Raw genomic sequence first — 21,807 nt, forward strand, 5'->3', positions numbered from 1 at the left:
AACGCTCACTGGTTCCAGAGCAGTCCTGGAATAGGAGCCCCCGGTGTGTCCGTCCATCACATCTCCTCCCTGAGCGACTTATCATGGGTTACTATGGTGGAGCAGATGCATGCAGGCCTTACATCGCCAAGCATTGGGTGGGAGAGGGGTCATAAAAGACCCTTGACGTGTAATGTGGGGTACAATGTTTTTGTTCATTTAGTGGAATGTTCTTGCACTTTTTGTTTGGTTGAAATGTACAGGTGCGGTGTTGGGTTTGCCCAGGAGGGGATACAGTAGAGTTGAGCAAAAAGATTAGCACGGTCTTGGTTCAGTAGCCATGTTGGTAGTCAGTGGCCCCCTGGACACTGGACCTCCTGCTCCCTGTGGCATCCCCAGCACCCCTCATTATTAGTAACCTCATTACTGATGTGGACCAGGATCTTTTTGCTCTACTATACAGTGTAGGGTCCATTCAGGAGACCTAACAAGCGCCCGACGATCAGATAGGCATAGAGTATATAGCTAGGCATATGGCTTATCTATATACTAGCACATTATAATGTTAGAGTAGAGTTACATTATTTAACATTAGTAATGTATTAATTATTGCAGAAGACTTTAATGTCCAGATGTTTCTACAAAGTTCTGCCTGTTATTTCTCCCCAGCGCTATTTCTGTACAGAGTTGGGCTCTGTCATAGATGGTGACATATGGGACTAATATCATGAGCTCTGTCTAAATTTAAATTGTGCACCCGAGATCTGATGCTGTGCAGTCTGTTAACTTTTCTTCATGTTTTTGTCGCTGGATCTTAAAGCTTAGCGACGGCAATACCGTGTATTGTAGAAAGAGCCAAGACTTGTTCTTCGTCCACAGTGACTCTTTATAAAGTGCAGCCTTTGCATCGATCTGGACTTTGCAACTTGTGGTTCTCCAGATGTTGTAAAACCACAACTCCTAGCATCACCTTTAGGGTATGTGCACACGTTGCGGATTCCCCGCAGATTTAGTGGTTTTTATGCGGATTTCACCTGCGGATTCCTATTGAGGAGCAGGTGTAAAACGCTGCGGAATCCGCACAAAGAATTGACATGCTGCAGAAAATAAACCGTAGCGTTTCTGCGTGGTATTTTCCGCAGCATGGGCACAGCGGATTTGGTTTTCCATAGGTTTACATGGTATTGTACACCGCGTGGAAAACTGCTGTGGATCCGCAGGGCCAAATCTGCAACGTGTGCACATACCCTTAGATTGGTCAGATGTTGGGACTTTAGGTACTTGCATACATACTAGGCCTTATACTAGACTGCTACCTGTTATTTATTGAAGACTCTTCAGCGGTCTCATTATCCTCACAGACAAGTAAATTAAGGAGATAAAATAGGGCAAATAGTCTTATCCTTCGGATTAATTGTAGTTTTTAACAAGGAGGTGCTCACCTGATGGCATAAAGCAAAAGCATGTGTGTATCAGCTGCTGCAGATCCACGGGCCGCCCACGCGACCTTCTCAGAGAGGTTTGTAAAGGATAATTTGTGGATTAAATTCCACGCTGCCACAATGATTTATGTCTTTGTGGTAATTTTCCTGATGAAGGGGTCAGATAGACCTTGAAACGCGTTGAATAAACCACCAGAATTCTTCAATATATCTGAATTTGTATCATTGTGGCAGCACGGATTTAATCCACAAATTATCCTTTACAAATGTATCCTCACAGACAGGAGTACAATGACAGGGGACACCTCTTTACACAGCAGATAACACAAGATCCACCATTTACACAGATGATCTCCTCTTTCTCCTCCTGTACAATGACTGATAACACCTCTATATACAGTAGATAACACAAGATCCACCATTCACAATAGGTGATGTCACAGCTCACCTCCTCCTGTACAATGACTGATAACACCTCTATATACAGTAGATAACACAGAATCCACCATTCACAATAGGTGATGTCACAGCTCACCTCCTCCTGTACAATGACTGATAACACCTCTATATACAGTAGATAACACAGGATCCTCCATTTGCAAATGGTGAAATCACAGCTCACCTGCTCCACCGCCCTTCTCAATGATTTTTCCTCTTATCGGAGCATGCTTAGATTAGAAGCTCAGAGGATTTCTATACAAACATTTGTCAGTCAGTTTTTCTGCTTATGTCCATGTCACTATCAAGAAGTAGAAAGCTTATAGGGATTGTCCAGGATTGAGATGAAGGTCTGCAGCCAGTCTATGAACTTGAATAGCCATCTTGCCTCTTCTCAGTCTTTCTGTCCTTGTAATCTGATGTCCGAGTACAATCTCCCCGGAGAGCTTGTGCTCATACATAGCAGCCAAACAGAGCTGGCAGATGTAAGGACCCCCCTATAAGTTATTGCCCACCCTACTGGCGATATCCATGGTACTTTTTACGCTCTTTCATTACATTATAATGACTTCAGAGAAGTCATTGAAAAGAAAATTCTGAATTGTTCCCCCGCTTTAATGGTGCATTTCCAAGCAGATAAACCAGGAGCACGTCCAAAAGTTGTACATAAGGTTTTCAAATCTGTGGGAGACCAATCATGTGCACAAAGATGACAAGAAATTGGAATCCAGAATCCGAAGAATCGCAGACTGCTTTGGCACGGGCAGGGTTGTTCTGCATCTTCGTACTATGCTAGAATTTCATTGTGAAAATCCGAGGAGATTTACCACCACGCTTACTGTTAGAGCCGGTGTGACGATATTGTTCATACCTCTGGATGCAAAGTCACCCCCAAAAAGCAAATGTTCCCATAGAGCCACGAGAGCTACCCTGGGTCAATATTCATTGAGCCCCATTGACTTTTATATGGGTTTTTGAGGTTTTGATCCTTTCGACAGCTAGATTAGCGTTGTCACAAGTGTGAACGTAGCTTTAGACGGTATTAATATAATACTTTCTGTTCTTGGGATTGATTTTACTTTTTGACCTTCTCGGTTATATTTTGTAGGGCTTTGTACTTTAGGAGACGAGATTTTTCCGTCCTGTAAGGGCTGCATTGGTATTTAGGGAAAACGGCCAACAAAAAAAAATAAAAACCAGATTGTCAGCAGATAGACATGATTGGCCAGAATTTCTGAAAGCCATCTGATTTGGAGAATTGTTCCTCGCTGGCTATAATCTTGTTGTCATGTCACATATCTTCCTTCTGTAATTGATGTGACAGGACTGGGCCCGGTCCCGCTCCCCGAGCTTGTGCTCACTTTCTTGTTGAGCCTCTCGCTGACATTGAAGATAAGACGGCGCTCGGGTGTCGCCTCTGCAGAAAGAATCAACCATAATTCCGTCGAAAAAAAAAAAAATCAGTTTATCCATACTAATTTCTATATATGGATTTAAAAAATTCCATTATTTGAGTTGTTGTTTTGTTTTTTTTTTGTTTTTTTTTTTTCATGTTTTTTTCCTTCCAGAACGAGAGAAGTGTCCTGATGGTTCACACAGCGGGGGGACGGTTTTTATTAATATTATAATTAAATGTGTTGGGAGCAGCGCCAAGATTTCAGCAAGCGGATCGCGCAGTGACCACTGTTGTTCAGTTCTAGAGTCCGAGCAAGAATTGACGTGACAGTTTTTTGTGTTTTTTTTTTTTTTTTTGTTTGCTTTTTTTTACAGGTTGTTATTGACGCCTTCAGATTAATCAATGCCAACATGATGGTTTTGGGACACGAACCAAGGCAAACCACTTCCAACCTTGGGCACTTGAACAAGCCGTCTATACAGGTAGGTCAACGAGAACAAAGGAGCGGTAAATTAGGCACGCCGCCGACGCAAATATGTATTCACACATGAGAGATCACTGTTGTCAACGTTTGCATGGAAATATATAAAAAATGACTATTATTAGTCAACTTGTTGCAGTGCAATAGAGGTGTGGACTATGGATTGGCACCAAAAAAATAAATGTAATAGCATATAATGTCTGCCTAAACAGAAAAGTATACAAATTGCAATATTTACAAATTAAATTGATTATTCGTGACTTGTATATTGATGACTTGTGCTTAGAAGTTGACGTGAATTGTAAGCGAAGGTGCAGTACCAGAGTGTAGCCACTACACAGTATATGGCGCTGTGGTGCACCGGCTTCATACGCCGTTTACATCCGGCTGCAGACCGCTAATTGGTTGGGGTGGCGGATCCCATCCGATCTGATAATGATGGCCGAATAAATCGGACCACAATGCTCAGATTGGCCAACGACTCTCCCGACTCAAGCGTTTCAGCTGCATAGAAATATATGAGGCTGTCACGCTTGGGTTGGGAGAACCGCCGGCCAGTCCGATCTCCGTCCAATTTATACAGCAGTCAATATAGAAGTCATGGATAATCCCTATGATTTAGAGGACTGGCCCACGTGGACATTTATCATCAATCCACCGGATAGTCTAGCACTCCTAGCTAGCGAGGGAGTAGCAGCGGATAGGTGGGGATGTCTAAAGCCCCCCATTAGTACACATTAGATGAATGTGAGTCAAGTGATGGGTCAGCCAACAGCTCTCCCATTTCCACCATACTCGGTGATGCTCAGCTCGGCAGCGCGTTCCTGTGTTCTCAATGAGAGCCGCTGACAGACAACGTAAGGATCTGCCACTGATATTCCGAAGACTGGATCCTTCTCTTCCTGCGCTCATCCGTCAGAGGAGAGTCGGGAGGCCCCATAGTGTCGCCTGCTATCGGCGGGTTCAGTTGAGTTTAGTCTAATGTGTATGGAAGCTTTGGGCTGCGTTCACACGTGACGGCAGTGTTGCATTTTTTATTTTATTTTTTACCTGATCATAAAAAAAACTGCAATGTTTGTGCTGCATTTTTTTGTGAAATCGTGGCAAAAACTATGCATTTCTTAACACAATTAGCCAGACCAAGCAGAGCTGCTGCAAAAAAAGTGACATTATGTTCTACATCTCCACCAGGTGTGAAGGCAGACACTCCAGCCCACCTCTTACTGTCATGTTTAGAGACCGGGCAATATGTTCTTGTATGGCTCTGATGCCTCAACACGAGTCTTGATGAAGGGTGCGATAGAGTAAGACGCCCCTAATTCATTAGAAGTGTTCCCATATCCAAGAACCTAACCCAATATCTAGTAGGTGTAATAGTAATATTAGCTATTGCCTCCAATGAGAAATGTAGTATAGTTCTTCTGATTCACTATTTTGGTTACCTCATGTGCAGTGCATTACAGTAGCTTGGGTATCCATGGTTACGACCACTAAGGACAAACTGTCACTATGAGTGGTCGCAACCATAGATACCTAAACTACCACAGTGCCCAACATGGGGTAAGCGACATGGCAAATCAGAAGAACTAGTCTACATTTCTAATTGGAAGTATTTGCTAATGGAATAGGATCTTGGAGATGGGAATGCGCCTCTTAGGGATTTTAGCTCCTCTTACGTTTTGATGGCTCTCTAGGCACCAATACTGTCAGGCACCTTTTTCTCAAGTCTCTGTAAATTGTGAATAAAGGTAACAAACTATTTGCTGTTTATTGTACCCCTATACCGGGCACAGCGACACCCCGCCTCTATTTTATCAATTGTTAACCCACTCCATTCCGTAACTGGTTACTTTACTGTCTCACATAGTGAAGATGACATTAGTTCAACCCCTTCCATTCCACCACCTAAGTGCCGCTTAAAGTTTATTTCTTCAATTCGTTAGCTTCCAAAATAATAATTTTATAGCTGTGAAACAAAAATCCTTTTCTTGTGGCATTTACATTTTGCAATTGACGCAACTCCGAACTTCTGAGCTAGAGCTCCTGGGGTGCACACTGCCGAATTCATACCCATTCCCAGGTGGCATGCAGTGGTAACCATGAGATTTTCTAATTATCGCGAAAGATCACAGCTCTGACTAAAAGCCCTATATTTATCGCATGTATATAGCTATTGTATATTAGTTTAATGCCTCATTTGTTGGAAGTGTGGTCTTCAGGAGTACACCAGTCCCTGCCCGCTGTAGAGGCGCGCCCCTGATTGGCAGTTCTGGCCAGCAGCATGGGTGCGCCATCGGCCCTCAATCATGCGCTCTCCTGTGCTGCTAGCGAGATCTGTCCAACTTTAGAGCAGCGCTTACAATCTCTATATCACCGAGCTGTCCTCGCCTAGTACACCTGCCACCTCCTATAGGCTGCTGAAGAGGCCGGTAACCTAGGCAACAAGCAGTACACAATGAAACTAAAAATCCATCCTTGTGAGCGGAGATAGATTTTTATTTTATTTTTTTTTACAAAGTAAATTGCAAAGTTCTGATTTTTTTTTTTTTTCCCCCAATTTTATCTATTTATCATGATGACAATAACCCTTTAATCAGCTGTCATTACCTCATAGCTGCTGAGTTATTGCACAGCCATAGAAAAAGGGTTAAGCATTTTCGGAAGAAAGTATATAGTCAAACACATAATTAACTACTATCCTTTTACATTGTCATAATCGCTGATCTCTAGAATATTCCGTAGTGTATAAAAATTATAAGTTCCCACATTACATCACAGTATTTATTATTTTTATTGTATTTTGGACATTTTCAGTATAGCAGAAAATTAAAATTAGGTAATCCTTTTCCTTAGTGGCCTAATAACACCTCCCCGCCGGAGCTGAAATCCTAAACCTGTGTTGTTGTAGATGGAGCCCATCGTCGGGGGATTTGTGGCTTTCACGCTATTGTTGAGGTCTGGCGATATCCCATTTATTTTTTGGAAGTTTGGAGTCCTTGCAATTTTTTTTTTTCATTTTTTTTCTTCATTTTTTAGGATTTGTTTTCTGCAATTTTCTTTCTTGCCATCACGTAGATGAAATGATTAGCATGAAGTGCCGTAGTCGGGCTCCATTCCCTGCGCTAGTTTCTATAAATGTAGTGTTTTTCTGCTTCGTCCTCATAAGAACAGATTGTCTTTACGCTTCTAAGTGAGGCCGGACAAGTCCATACTTGCTGCTTTCCAGAGAATACAATACACCGGACCCTTTAGCCACAGATAATGACCTTCAGCGTAAACATTTCGCTCCTTCATTATCTTTCAGAAGGGTTGAGACCGTTCTGCCCTTTTACCCTCGCACCTCAGGTTCTGCTAATTGAACATAACAAGCGCCTGCTTTCGCCATGTTAAAATAATTAGTCTTATTTCTTAGTTTTCATAATTGTGATCTCTAAAAGGCAGTAATTAGGCTGTAAAAGGTCTGCCGGAAAGTTATTTCCAGTTTTCTTTCTTTCCTCTCTCTCTTAGCGATATGTTTACTGTGCATTAATTTTATATAGATGTCTAGCAGGCAAATACCCAGAAACAAGAGAAAGTTTATTAGTAGTGTATGCTACAATCGTCATCTGTAGGGTTCAGGCTTATGGATCAGGAGCTGAGCCTGCTCCATATCATTTAGGCGCTGGCAGTGTTGTACAGCCAGAACCTGCCTCTGACTGCAGCAATTAGTTTCCATTCGCAGTTCTTTAACCACATAAATTTCAATATCGGCACCTAGAGGCTGGTGCTTGAGACTGAACCTCGTTAAGTGCTTCGTCATGCCCAAAGCACTTTACACATGAAATTTTAAAAATCACAAATTACTCGAATGTAGCAACAGATGGAAGATCTAAAAGTGTCAGGGATTTGGTTTCCAAAGATCTTCATGCTTATATATGAGGTTCGAGGGGGTTGATCTTCAGGAGTGATTCCCTCTTAAAGGGTTAATCTTAAAGTCGAATGAGTCTCAACAACCAAACAATTGAACTCTAGGAAAATGAGATTGTATGTATGTATGTATGTAACCTTTTATCTGATGCTAGTTTGTTTTTCCGTAGGCTTTAATTCATGGTCTGAACAGACATTACTACTCTATAACCATTAACTACAGGAAGAACGAACTAGAACAGAAGGTGAGTGTTCCTACTGCCGTTACTGTGTGTTATCTGGGTACGTGTTCATCCCGCTACAGAAAACCATGTGAAAAGTGCAGAGCGACGTGCGCTGCTTTATTCTAAGGGGTTGTGTCCCACGTTGCATTTATCTGAAATAATCCTATAAAAAGTCGTTGGATCACGTCCGGTAGGGTTTGCTGGTCCCGGACTCGCAGAATCGGAGTCTACATTTTTACTCTGCTTGGTAAATAAAATGAAAATCTGATCCTATAGAAATGAACGCCAAGAGGCCGATGTACACAGTATCTACTGCCGGCCATAAATCGGGGTCTGGACGTCTGACTTGTTCACGGTTGGTCTGTGAGCGCCGTCATGTAGACCAACAATTCTACAACGTAAAGGGTTATTCCCAAGATAATAAGTTATTCCCTATGCATAGGACAGGGGACAACTTGCTGATCTCTGGGACCCCCAGTGATCCTGAGAACGAAGCTCCAGAACCCACCAGGCTTTGCAGCCCCATCCTGAATGGAGCAGAGGGGTTTATGTTCACCCTCCACTGCCTTCATTGTGTATGGGACTGTCGGAAATGGCGCCCCGTCATCTGCACAGTGATGTGGTGTAAAATTAGTTGGTCATTTTGTGCTCATTTTGTCAGAATTAAAATTACTTCAACAACATTTTTGCTTTCTTTAGTGTTGTAAAGGTATTTGTTTGTTTTTATGCAGATGCTGTTGAACTTGCACAAGAAAAGCTGGATGGAGGGGCTGACACTTCAAGACTACAGTGAACACTGTAAACTCAATGAGACGGTGGTGAAGGAGATGTTAGAGCTTGCCAAGAATTATAATAAGGTATCCGGTACTAATTTTAGGACTTTGTCCACCTAAGTACATATGGAAGCTTATATGGATCGCCTAGTCCATAAATAGGCCATCAATAGAGTTAGTACGGATCAATAAGCAGGACCCGATCCAGCAGACGGGTTATCGGTCTATGGCTGCTGTCAGATACTCTGTTATCTCATTCTGCAAGCAGCAATGTGCAGGGAAACGAACAGCCAACGCAAGCCAAACGGTGCAACAGTTTTAATGGAGCCCAATTTTAAGTTAAAATATATGTATATATGTCCTGGGAGGTGATCTATATTCTTTAAAGTACAATATTTACTCCCAACGGTCCAGTTCAGGGGTTGGTGGGAAACTTTACGTTCTCATTTAAATTGAAGTGGGTAAAATGGCGCGGTGTTCCTCTTCTTGGTCTGCGCTTCCACCCTCCTTCCTAAGGCCTGCTTTCCCCCCTTCTCAGCCTACGCTCCCCACCCCCCTCCCCATCCCTTCTCATCCTGCACTCTCCTACTCCCACCTTTCTCGACCTGCACTCTTTCTCCCTTCTCAGCCTGCGCTCTTCCCCACCCCCCTTCTCGGCCTTTGCTCTTTCACCCTCTCTTCTCGGCCTTCGCTCTTCCCCACCCCCCTTCTCGGCCTTCGCTCTTCCCCACCCCCCTTCTCGGCCTTCGCTCTTCCCCAACCCCCTCCTTGGCCTTCGCTCTTCCCCACCCCCCTTCTCGGCCTGCGCTCTTCCCTCATCCCCCTTCTCTGCCTGTGCTCTTCCCTCATTCCCTTCTCTGCCTGCGCTCTTCCCTCATCCCCTTCTCTGCCTGCGCTCTTCCCTCATCCCCTTCTCTGCCTGTGCTCTTCCCTCATCCCCTTCTCTGCCTGCGCTCTTCCCCCACCCCCTTCTCGGCCTGTGCTCTTCCCCCACCCCCTTCTCGGCCTGCGCTCTTCCCCCACCCCCCTTATCGGCCTGTGCTCTTCCCCCCCACCCACCTTCTGCCTGTGCTCTTCCCTCATCCCCTTCTCTGCCTGGGCTCTTCCCCCACCCCCCCCTTCTCGGCCTGTGCTCTTCCCCCACCCCCCCTTCTCGGCCTGTGCTCTTCCCCCACCCCCCTTCTCGGCCTGCGCTCTTCCCCCACCCCCCCTTCTCGGCCTGTGCTCTTCCCCCACCCCCTTCTCGGCCTGCGCTCTTCCCCCACCCCCCTTATCGGCCTGTGCTCTTCCCCACCCCCCTTCTGCCTGTGCTCTTCCCTCATCCCCTTCTCTGCCTGGGCTCTTCCCTCATCCCCTTCTCTGCCTGGGCTCTTCCCTCATCCCCTTCTCTGCCTGGGCTCTTCCCTCATCCCCTTCTCGGCCTGCGCTCTTCCCCCCCCCCCCCCCCCCCCACCCCCTTCTGTCTGTACTCCCCCTCTCGGTTTGCTTATTAATCCCATTTATATATATCAGCCGAGTGTTTGGGGTCTCCTGCGGTGGTCTCTGATCAGTATGTGCGCCTGTAGCATGTGTTGTCACTTCAGTCCTTGTTTTCTAATGTGGCTGCTGCCAGTGGATGGGATTGGGGGTCCGGCATGGCATTCAGACGCTTTCCATGTAGCTTTTGAGAGACATGAAGGTGACATCTCTTTTTTATGCTTTCATTGTCTGTCTGCATTAGGCGGGAGGAAAATTTTTCTTTATTTTTTTCTGCAATTTGATAGGTGCACATTTTGTTAATTGAAAGCTTGTAGAAATCCAGAGGAAGGAACACAACGTTCATATTTATTTTGCGGCTATAGATAAATGTAACGATATGGAGAGAAACGTACTATGCATTTACAGAAGAACGCTGATGTGTGTTGTGTTTTTATTTATTTTTTTTTTACATCCATCATTTCATATTGTAACATTTCTACTTGTCTGTAACTGTGAACTTGGCTACGTCTTGAAGTGAGAGGTTGGAAACCTTCTAGGTTTTATTTTCCGATCAGAATCGCCTTAGAGGTGGTCTCATGACTGACATTACTGGTCTATGCAGGGGATGTGGATCCCAATTCTAGGACCGCTTCCTATTTCCACAATGAGGGTTCACCCCAAGGAGTGTGACCGCTCAGATACCCATGTGAAGCCGGTGGGCCGCTTGCTGTAGCACACCTCTCCTATCACTATTTTCATTTTTTTTTTTTTTTTTTAAGCTTTGCAAATAATTTTCCCCACTTGTTTTCAGGCTGTGGAAGAGGAAGATAAGATGACCCCCGAGCAGCTTGCCATTAAAAACGTTGGCAAACAGGTAGGTGACCTCTGTACGCCACCACGGGAAGCGTAAGATTAATAGTGGCAGTGAAGTTTTTTTTCAGCTCCATCTCCAGCTTGTTACCAATTTTAGGGGGGTTGTGAATAGGGTTTCTCTTGAATGAAGTGTTAAACTACTTTCTAATTTTCTCTCAGTTCCCCGTTATTTTCAGGATTTGATTATCCGTGAATGGAAAAATTATTTACATTCATAGTGAAAACTGTAGAATCCGAGACCGACACGCACGTCTGCAGCCTGACACAATCTTTCAGTGCATGGAAGGACGATCCGTCTGCGATTGTTGTATTTAGATCACGCAGGATTGCCCATACTAATGCCAATCTGCAGATCTGTAAAGATTTACAGACGGAATGTAAAAATAAACATTTCTATTCAATGACAACCAGCAGATTTTATATGCTGTGATCAATAAAGCCACCAGTGCTAGGGAAACTGTTTGTTATGGTTTGGGGGAGGGAGGTATGATGCTGCAGTTTTTGTGCTGTAGTCTATGTAATAGATGCTGTAAGACGGTAGAGGGTGCAGGAAGGGTATGATGCTGCAGTTTCCATGCTGTATCCTATGTATTAGATGCTGTGAAGAGGGTAGAGAGCACAGGAGGGGTATGATGCTGCAGTTTCCGTACTGTAGCCTATGTATTAGATGCTGTAAGACGGTAGAGGGCACAGGAGGGGTATGATGCTGCAGTTTCCATGCTGTAGCCTATGTATTAGATGCCGTGAAGAGGGTAGAGAGCACAGGAGGGGTATGATGCTGCGGTTTCTGCACTGTAGCCTATGTATTAGATGCTGTAAGATGGTAAAAAGGCACAGGAGGGGTATGATGCTGCAGTTTCCATGCTGTAACCTATGTATTAGATGCTGTAAGATGGTAGAGGGCACAGGAGGGGTATGATGCTGCAGTTTCCGTACTGTAGCCTATGTATTAGATGCTGTAAGACGGTAGAGGGCGCAGGAAGGGTATGATGCTGCAGTTTCCATGCTGTATCCTATGTATTAGATGCTGTGAAGAGGGTAGAGAGCACAGGAGGGGTATGATGCTGCAGTTTCCATGCTGTAACCTATGTATTAGATGCTGTAAGATGGTAGAGGGCACAGGAGGGGTATGATGCTGCAGTTTCCGTACTGTAGCCTATGTATTAGATGCTGTAAGATGGTAGAGGGCACAGGAGAGGGGTATGATGCTGCAGTTTCCATGCCGTAGCCTATATATTATATTCTATGAGAGAGTAGAGGGCACAGGAGGGGTATGATGCTGCAGTTTCCATGCTGTAGCCTATGCATTATATTCTATGAGTAGAGGGCACAGGAGGGGTATGATGCTGCAGTTTGAGAGGGTAGAAGGGGCAGACATCGAAAACAAAAGGTTGCTACAAAAAAATGGAATCTATGACACTTTTTAACTTCTGTTGACACCATTTTGCTTTTTCCAAGCCCTTGAGTTGATTAGCTTTGTAGTCAACATCACCATTTTCTGTAATTAGATGACCCGTTTAGTTTGATACAGACATCTAAATGCAAACTTAAAGTGAACTTTTACTTTCGCAAAACTTTGAGACCTCTTAAGAGACTTGTCAAAAGTTTGGATTGTTGGGTGTCCTAGTTCTTAAACCCCCACTGATCATTAACATGATGGAATAGAAACACTTGTCTTCATCTAGGTTCTCAGACTCTGTTGTGCAGCCATCTTCTGCCCCTTTAAGCAATCACTGGGAGCTCAGCACCTGGAGCCCAGCCAATCTGAATTTGATATGCCAAAAGTTACATGCACCATGTTGACTATATTTTTCTCTTTCAACTCTCAGGATCCCAAACGTCACTTGGAGGAACATGTGGATGTTCTTATGACCTCAAACATCATCCAGTGTTTAGCAGCCATGTTGGACACAGTCGTATTTAAATAGCGGATTCGTGAAGCGCGCATCTTTTGTTTTGCTTAAGTTGTTTATGTATGGAGACCGCAGTCGGCCTTCCAGACGGTCACGTTCCTTCATAATACTTTGTATCTGTTGCAATCAGGTTCATTTCTGAGGTTGGTTTTGATATATTTCCTGACGTTGACTCTTTTATTATGAAATGAACCTATTCTGGTGAAATTCTCTGTACATAACGGGGTTATATGGACACGAATCAGGCATGCATCCGGAGCCGCTGGAATTAACGCTCGTTCTGTACCAGTTATCAACTGTTTCACCTTGGTCAAAGACATCCAAGAACATGAACTGCAGCCTCAGATGGGGACATCTGGCACTGGTGATGACCTGGGAGCAGCACAGTAACACCTCCCCAACTCCCCGCATAATTACTTCTACTGCTAAATGTCAGGGACGTTACAGACTACAAATTTCTTTAAACATTCTTGTATTAAGTCTGCATTTAATATTTGGGAAATCCATGCTGCTACTGTCGCTGCATAATAAAAATACATTTACACCTTTCCAGTTCCTTGTATTTTTTGTAAAACATGTCTTAAGGGTTTTCCAGGTTTTTGTAAAATAAGCTAAGAAATTATTTTTCTTTCATTACTTAAGCAGAGTATCTGTTACGGTTGCGACCGCGCCGATGCCTCCACGTCGCCAAACCATGATGACGTGGACGAGCGTCCCAAATGGGAACGCAATGTGGACCCACTGGACCACAGAGTATCCTGGACCTACCCAGACTAGGGAAGGGCAGTGAGCAGGGTCTATGGCAGCTGAGCAGATGGCAATGTGCAGAACTAGATTACACCGCACAACTTCAGGTATGACATAAACAAAACATAATGTCAGGATCCCGATTCTACACATCAGAGTAGGGTACACGTCTCAGGATAACAGACGAAGGCAGGAGGACATCACGAGTTGATGCAATCCTGGGTTATCTGGCACAGGCATACTAGGACGGCCTCACTCTCAGACCTCAGGCGCAGCACTGGCTCAGCAGGAGAACATCAGACACCGACCTCAGCAGACGGATTTCAGACGATGGCAGGGGTCATCACGGGTTGATGCAGTCCAGGGCCATCTGGCACGAGCTTACTAGGATGGCCTCTCTCAGGCCTTGGGTGTAGCACAGGCTCAGCAGGAGAACATCTGACACCGATCCAGGATAGACGTCATCACAGGGTGGACCCCGGGGAACTGGTGGAACATCGGATGCAGGCTGGACATCAGGACACAAACTGAACATCAGGACATCAACATGGACTGGACATCAGGGCACAGACTGGACATAAGGACATCAGGAATACCGGATAGACATCAGGGACACTGGTGTGGCAGCCCGGGTCATCAGTTGGGACATTGACGTGGCATCCCAGGTCATCAAATACATCAGGACATCGGTCACAGGCAGGGCATCAGGAATACCGAATAGACATCTGGGACACTGGTGAGGCAGCCCAAGTCATCGGCTGGGACACAGATGGCACAGGACCAGGCAGCGGTGGTCATCGGGTTCCTAGCTACGGCCGTCAGGCTCTGGGCATCGGACCTAGGAAGGAACTCAAGCGTGATGGTGCAAGCACCGCCGGACTGGACCTGGGCCAGACTGGGTTAGCGCCGCATAGCAGGCTGAGCACAGCATAGTAAGAGCTCAGCAAGAACACTGGACTCCATCTTTAAAAGATGAGCCCAGGAAGTTCAGACACTGGGTATGGGGTGTCAGACACAAAAGGACTTCAGGAACATAACACAGAGGACACAGTTCAGACAGGATCAGGTACTGGATATGCAGCCTCCAGGATAGGCGGATCTGGGTACTCTGCCCCCAGAAAAGGCGGAAAGAACAAACGGACTGGATATGTAGCCTCGAGGATAGGCGGATCTCAGTACTCTGCCCCCAGAACAGGCAGAAAAACAAGATACTAACGGATCTGGGTACTCTGCCCCCAGAACAGGCGGAAGACAGGTATCCGCTCTCCCAGAACAGACTGCAGACAGAACGGGAGCTGGATACCTAACACACAAGGCAAGACTCTGAAGCACAATTCAATGCTCTGGCAACGCCCAACAGGAAAGAGGGAGTTTATGTAGGAGCTGCCCCTCAGCAATAGGCTGAGGAAGCAACACAGGTGCACACACAAACCATAATCCCTAATAAAAGCATGGTAGGTGTGGCCGCGCGCACCCTAAGCACAAACAAACCATTACAGCCCAGACAGCACAGGAACTGTGGCTTAGGGCACCTGGCAGCAACTGCTAGCCTGTACATGTGGAAAGTCATGCACCAGCTGCAGAGTTCCTCGCATCCCGCGGATAGTTTCCACAGCGGCAGCCAGGGACCGCACATGCGGATGGTCATGCAGCAGAGCAAAGACATCACAGCACATGTACAGCTATGCAGCGGCACAGAGAACTGAGCCATATCCATACAGGTAACAGACTACAGTATCCCTGTAAGTTAGAGGGAAAGGAGCAATAATAATAATCTTTATATAGCGCCAACATACTCCTCAGCGCTTTACAGTTTAACCGTTTCAAACACAACAGTCATAAGTAACAACATTAACAATACAATAATTAAAGCAACATAAGACGACCCTGCTCGTGAGAGCTTACAATCTACAATGAGGTGGGGGAGATACAAAGCACGGGTGTGTATTTACAATGATGTATTTACAATGATGGTCCAGCCTTCTTCAGGGGGTGGGGGTAGATGGAGATAGTGAATGGGCTACACACACACAAACAAAATGACTTTGATTAGGGAACGTGATAGGCCGCTCTGAACAAATGTGTTTTGAGGGAGCGCCAAAAACTATGCAAATTGTGAATGGTCCTAATATCTTGGGGTAGAGCATTCCAGAGGATTGGCGCAGCACGGGAGAAGTCTTGGAGTCGGGAGTGGGAGGTACGGATTAGTGCAGAGGTTAGTCGAAAGTCATTTGCAAAGGGCAGAGGTCAGTTAGGCCGATAGACAGAAATGAGGGAGGAGATGTAAGGGGGTGCCGCACTGTGGAGCTTTGTGGGTGAGAACAAGTACTTTGAATTGGATTCAATAATGAATGGGCAGCCAGTGTAACGACTGACAAAGAGCGGACACGTACTAGTAACGATTAGCCAGATCGACGACCCTGGCTGCTGAATTAAGGATAGACTGGAGAAGGGAATGTCGAGTAAGGGGGAGGCCAATTAGTAGAGCATTGCAGTAGTCCAGGCGGGAGTGGATCAGGGCGACAGTGAGGGTTTTTGTTGTTTCCATAGTGAGAAAAGGGTTAAAACAGACATGCAGAGTAACACCGAAGAAACAAGGTATAAACCCAACGGCGTTACAGTATCTTCACCAATTGCCACTGATCCTTTTGATTCTGGAACAGTTTGTTTTTTTTTTTCTTGACTGCACCTTTGTTCTGAAGGCCGCTGGTAATGAAGGTGCAATTTTTTTTTCGTCAACCAACTGGGTGTATAACACAATGTGTTTGTGAGCTTGGCCGTGTTTTGATTGCTTTTGCTCTTCTGATGCCGACCAAACACCCAAAAGGAAGTTCTGTGGTATATGCCCAGTTGATTGAAAGGAAAAATTGCACCATTATAACTTGAGGGCATATCTATAGAAAAGAGTGGTCTGAACAAAAAGAAATTGTTCTAAAACTCTTTAATACAAAAAAAATCCAGTGAAACTACTCCTTTTTAAGGTTTTATTTTTCCACAAAGTTTGTCACACATTGACAGGATAGGTGAAAAACATCTGATAGAGATCCCTGTACGAGTGATTAGTAAATGTCCCAGCCATCACACTTAAAGGTCATTGTTGGAGTGATAGAAACTAGTGATGAGCGTGCGCGTTGCCACTCCATCGTGCATCGCGGTGGGGTGCTCGAGTCCCCGCCACGCATGTTTCACAGCTGTTGGACCATGAATAAATATGCAGGGTTTGCTTGCCATACACTGTAATGCCATAGCCATATTTGTTGGCTGTCTAACAGCTGCAAAACATGCAGGGCGGGGACCCAAGCTTCCCACCCCGATGCACAATAGAGTGGCGAGCACGCACACTCATCACAAGTGGAAACTCCTAACCAAGTCATGTGACAGCATCTGAATTCCAAAAAAAAACAGGATTTCAATATAATCCCAACTGAGTCATTTACTTTATTTAAGCAAATTAAGTCCAAAACATGACATTTTGGACTCTGCTTGACCTTCTTTACAGAGGTGTCCATTCCGAAGCTTGTTTTTCGGGGATTTAGACAGAAGCCCCTGACAGAATAGTGAATCCAGGCCACATATGTTGTTTGAGCTCTGCCTAATAGTGATGAGTGCTAATAGTCGCTCATCACTACGGCCTAACAAATATTCCTTTCTCCCACATCCCAACAGCCCTGTCTGCAGACCAATGAGTTCTGATTGAAATTAGATTATAAATATAGTTACATAAAGGCGACTAGTTCCTGATTCTGTATGAGCTCAGCAGAGGCCCACATTATTCATTGGAAAATAGAATTCTGCCTTTTTGGCGTAAAACTCCACAGCGAAACAAGCCCAAGACATGTGCAGAAGACCTAGTGCACCATTGTGACATGGCTGAAATTGGTAAATGTGTGCTTGTGCCGTCACAAGTCTGAAACCAAGAAGTGTGGTCGCATGTTTCCTTGTAATTTTACGAAGGTTAATGGAAGTTGTAAAAAGGCTGAATTCAGATTTCTATGACATACGGTTCATGTACAGACTGACCTCATCTCTTCCGACCTTAACTCAATAGTCTCATATATACCTGTGAAGCTGTTCAGTTCTGTTTGGGAGAGCCGCTGTCAGTCTGTATATGGGCGGTATTTCTCTATTTTCTGAATGCATCTTAAGGACTTATACAAAAAAAAACGGAAGTCTGAATATGTGAAGAATGGCACCGCCGAGATCACCCAGAATCCCACCGCTTTCACCCACTTGTGATGAACTCGCCACCCTAACTGATGTCACTATTACGTCCAAGGGGTCAGCCATTGTCAAGGTGCCATTAAACCGTTCCACAGGCCGTTTGTCAGTGGCTGGTATGGGCTAGTCACCAGATGTTGCACCTGTATCAGCCTATAGAGGGATTCTGTTAGCTGCAACATGAACAGGGTCCCCAGGTCAGGGAGCATTTCCTGGGGAAAACCACCTCAGAAGAAAATTTCCAGTAAGGTGGTGACCACCTTGTTGGCCCGAATGGAAGACAAAGCTACTGCTTCAGGGTACCGGGTGGCATAGACGACTACCATCGGTATGAAGCATTTCCTGGAGCTGCTGTGAGTGGCCATCAAGTGAACCAAATCCAGTCACCCTCCTGAAAGGTTCTTCAATAATGGGCAGAATTACCAGTGGGACTTTGGGACACCGCCCCGCCTTCCCCACCCTCTAACAGGGTGTCACACAAACTGCAGTAGGACGCCACATCGGCCCCACCCTTGGCCAGTAAAAATGCGGGGCTAGCCTGCCTTTGTCTTTGTGATCCCTAGATGTCCAGCCATCAGAAACTTGTGCAATTTACAACTCCCCCTGAACGGATAGGGTATCACTAACTGTCGGTCCCTAGGCTATGCTTCCGGTGAACCCTGTGCTGGATTGTTACCCTGTACAGCCTCCTGGGTACTAGACAACCCATTCGAGGTCTGAGTTGAAGGGGGCTGTACCTCCTGCTCCATGAGAGCTTTCAGGCTGTCGTCAGTTTCCAACCCTGACTGGACGTGGCCAGAATAGTCGAGACTGCCACATCTGTTAGTTCCCTGGGACTTGTCTCCTGGCTTACGTCTGACTCAGTAGCCGCTTGGTCGGAAGGGAGGAAGCCATCAGACACCCGAGGGGCCCTAGCGCTAACACCGCAAGTAAAAGCGGCGACGGCTGCTGAAACCGCGGGTAACGCCCAATCCCTCTGCTTCTGACCAAGTCGCCAGGCCAGACTGACTAACCTGGCTCTCTGAAGTTGTGGAGGAACACTGCAATGAGGCCATACCTGGGACAGCTCTGCCCTCAATTGCCTGCTTCCCCATCCCAGCTCTCTGTCCCTTGTCTGTCCCCTCTGTTACAACATCACAGAACTGGTTCGAGCCTGCCGGCTGGCCACACTCTAAGGCAGGGGTGTCAAACTGCATTCCTCGAGGGCCTCAAACCATGCGTGTTTTCAAGATTTCCTCAGCATTGCACAAGGTGCTGGAATTATTCTCTGCAGGTAATTAAATTATCACCTGTGCAATGCAAGGAAATCCTGACAACATGACCTGTTTGCAGCCCTCGAGGAATGCAGTTTGACACCCCTGCTCTACGTGCCATCCTTTACATATGGTGGCAGTGCGGTGGGATCGAGATAACAGTGTGTTTGAGTGTGGGACCCATACTCCCAGACACTAAAAACTACCAGCAGTAGCTTTTGCCACTGGGGTCTCAAGACCAGCTCAGCACTAGCCAGTCCAAGTGCAAATACTGTAAGGTCTGTGGGTGCATCAGGTTGCAGCTCTGTGTCAGCGACCAAAGATTACAAGGATTGCCAGGGGCAGAGCTACGGATGGTGGGGAGGAGGTGGAAGGCACTGTTACTCAAGCAGAGGGGATGACGTACAGGTCATGCAGAATCCCACCCCTGCCAGCCTTTGTGATGAACCCGCACTTCGCCACTCCACCTGACATCACTATTACCTCCGAGGGGTCACGTAAAATCAGCTTCACGCAGTTTTACCCAGACATCCCCTTTCCACAAGGGCTTAGGGAACGGAGAGTGAGAGAATGTGGCCCATGCAGTAACTGATGTGGCACCACACTCGCTCACAACCCTGATAGGCCCTTTTCACCAGCACCAGTGAAACAGCCTCTGGTCAGCCCGGTAGGACTGCCACCAGTTCCTCGTTAAGTATAAGCCCAGCCCGTTAACAAGATTATGTCAGGCTAGAATCCAGCCCCGGCAGCATGAAAATTTAAGCCGAGATCACGGACTTGTGGATCGAGATAAAAGAGCAACCCAAAGTTAAATTATATATTTAATAGCCTTAAGGGCACACTAAACAAACACTATATACACAATGGTTATACATATGCAATGGTCAGATATGCAAATACAAAAGTGAGTAGGACAAAGTATGCAGAATATATGAGTCAGTTACCAGTCAGATGAAAGGCCTGGCTTGTTAGGGAGGGGCTGTCACATGGGAGGCTGGTGGTCCCCTCTGTTCTTTGACTTCTCTCCACACAATGTGTCATCACAATCTCCCCAAAGAAAAAGCAATAGGCCATGCTTTACACGAGCATTTAACTCCTTTGGGTGACTCCTCTCCTGCCCTCTAGGCTGAACATAAATTCTCTCCCCTTGCCACTGGCAGATAAAAGCTCCAAAACCTAAGATGGTTCATAACTCCTTAATGGACGGTCCTAGGGGTTTTGACGCCATCAGATCCGGCTGGACCCCTGTTTCCCATTGAGATGAAACAGCAAGGCTACCTGGCTTCTGCTAGCAACTCTACATAATTCCCCACCCTAGAATCGATCGAGACCCTGGAAGGTGTTCGGCCTCTTCCAGAGATCTCGAAAATGTAGCCGATGTATGGCTAGGATGTACGATAAGTCCATATTCTCCTTATGAAATCCTGTCTGAAAAAGCAGTTTCACAGCGTGGTTTGGATAATAGCTAAGCTGGTGGGGGTGTTAATTTATTTTTTTAAGCTGAGAAGGTGGGGCCCCCTGCTGAACCAGGTGTCCTGTTACAGCTGCACATATTTTCAGGAGGTTGTAAGCTGCCATTAAATCCCCCCATCCTTCACAGAGTACAATCGCTATCCATGTTTTTCATAGGTAGCACTCATACCTATAATTATTATTGCAAGCATACGAGAAAACAGCCGGACAGCACCACAGCCGAAAACAGTCAAGTGGGATCCGCTCACCTGTGTGTGGTGCGCCAAGGTGTCAGATCTTGGGTGCGATGCTCCGCTGGAAAGGATAAAGCATGTACCTTCGCTAACTTGTTTTTAAGCCTCTTTGAAGAAAGGTACATTTATGCTGATCAGAACATGTATTCTAAACACATCAAACAGTATTGTAGGTACGTGGACGATATGTTCTTTATTTGGGATGGAGACGAGAAGACGTTCACTTCCTTTGTTGCATATTTAAATAGCAATATGATGAATATGTCCTTTACATCCGAGTATGGGGGTACACATCTTAATTTTCTGGACTTAATAGTGGAGGCCAAGAATGGGGCTTTAAATACTATGCTTTACCGTAAACCGGTTGCAACAAACTCAGTACTCCATTACAACAGTTATCACCCTTCACATATTAAACGGTCCTTACCGTATAGCCAGCTTTTACGGGTGGGCAGAGCAAATAGTACAGAAGAAGGAGTTGACCTCCAGTCCAACGAACTATGTCAGAGGTTTGCAAGTAGAGGTTATCCAGCAAAGTTGCTACACGAGGCTAAAGAGAAATCCAATACTCGGCAGAGGAAAACTAATACACCAACAGAGAAACGGTTTACCTTTAGTTTTCAGTTTAGCCCAGTTGATGGGTTCATACGTAGTGCAATAAGAAAAAATTGGCACATTCTTGAAAAAGATAGAGATCTCATAGATATAGTTAAAAGAGGCCCTTTAATATCTAATAAACGTAGCACTAATTTGAGAGACATCTTAGTGCGTAATAGACTTCCTAGCGAACAAAATAATTGGTTGAACTCCAGTGCGCCAAAAGGCAATTTTCGTTGTGGACATTGCCCACAGTGTAAGTACCACGTCACCGGACGTTTCCTGAATATCGGCCCCATTAGGCATGACGTCAGTATGTTCATATCTTGCAAAACGAAACACGTAGTTTATGTGGTATATTGTCCATGTGGACGTATTTACATCGGTAAGACTATACGATGTT

The 21,807-nt window shown here is 45.5% G+C and overlaps 1 protein-coding gene across 1 annotated transcript in view; it reads left to right on the forward strand.

Annotated features, from left to right (window-relative positions):
- PSMD14 (proteasome 26S subunit, non-ATPase 14) overlaps window positions 1–13,432 on the forward strand; it is a 100,858-nt gene extending 87,426 nt beyond the window's left edge. The window contains exons 7-11 of the mRNA XM_069733038.1: window positions 3,630–3,737; window positions 7,813–7,887; window positions 8,598–8,723; window positions 10,909–10,971; window positions 12,800–13,432. Of these exons, the coding sequence (XP_069589139.1) occupies window positions 3,630–3,737; window positions 7,813–7,887; window positions 8,598–8,723; window positions 10,909–10,971; window positions 12,800–12,898 (471 nt within the window). The 3' untranslated portion in view covers window positions 12,899–13,432. The remainder of the gene's footprint in view (window positions 1–3,629; window positions 3,738–7,812; window positions 7,888–8,597; window positions 8,724–10,908; window positions 10,972–12,799) is intronic.
- The last annotated feature ends 8,375 nt before the right edge of the window (window positions 13,433–21,807 follow it).

Source organism: Ranitomeya imitator, chromosome 7 (assembly GCF_032444005.1).
Source record: "Ranitomeya imitator isolate aRanImi1 chromosome 7, aRanImi1.pri, whole genome shotgun sequence".
Classification (NCBI taxonomy): domain Eukaryota; kingdom Metazoa; phylum Chordata; class Amphibia; order Anura; family Dendrobatidae; genus Ranitomeya; species Ranitomeya imitator.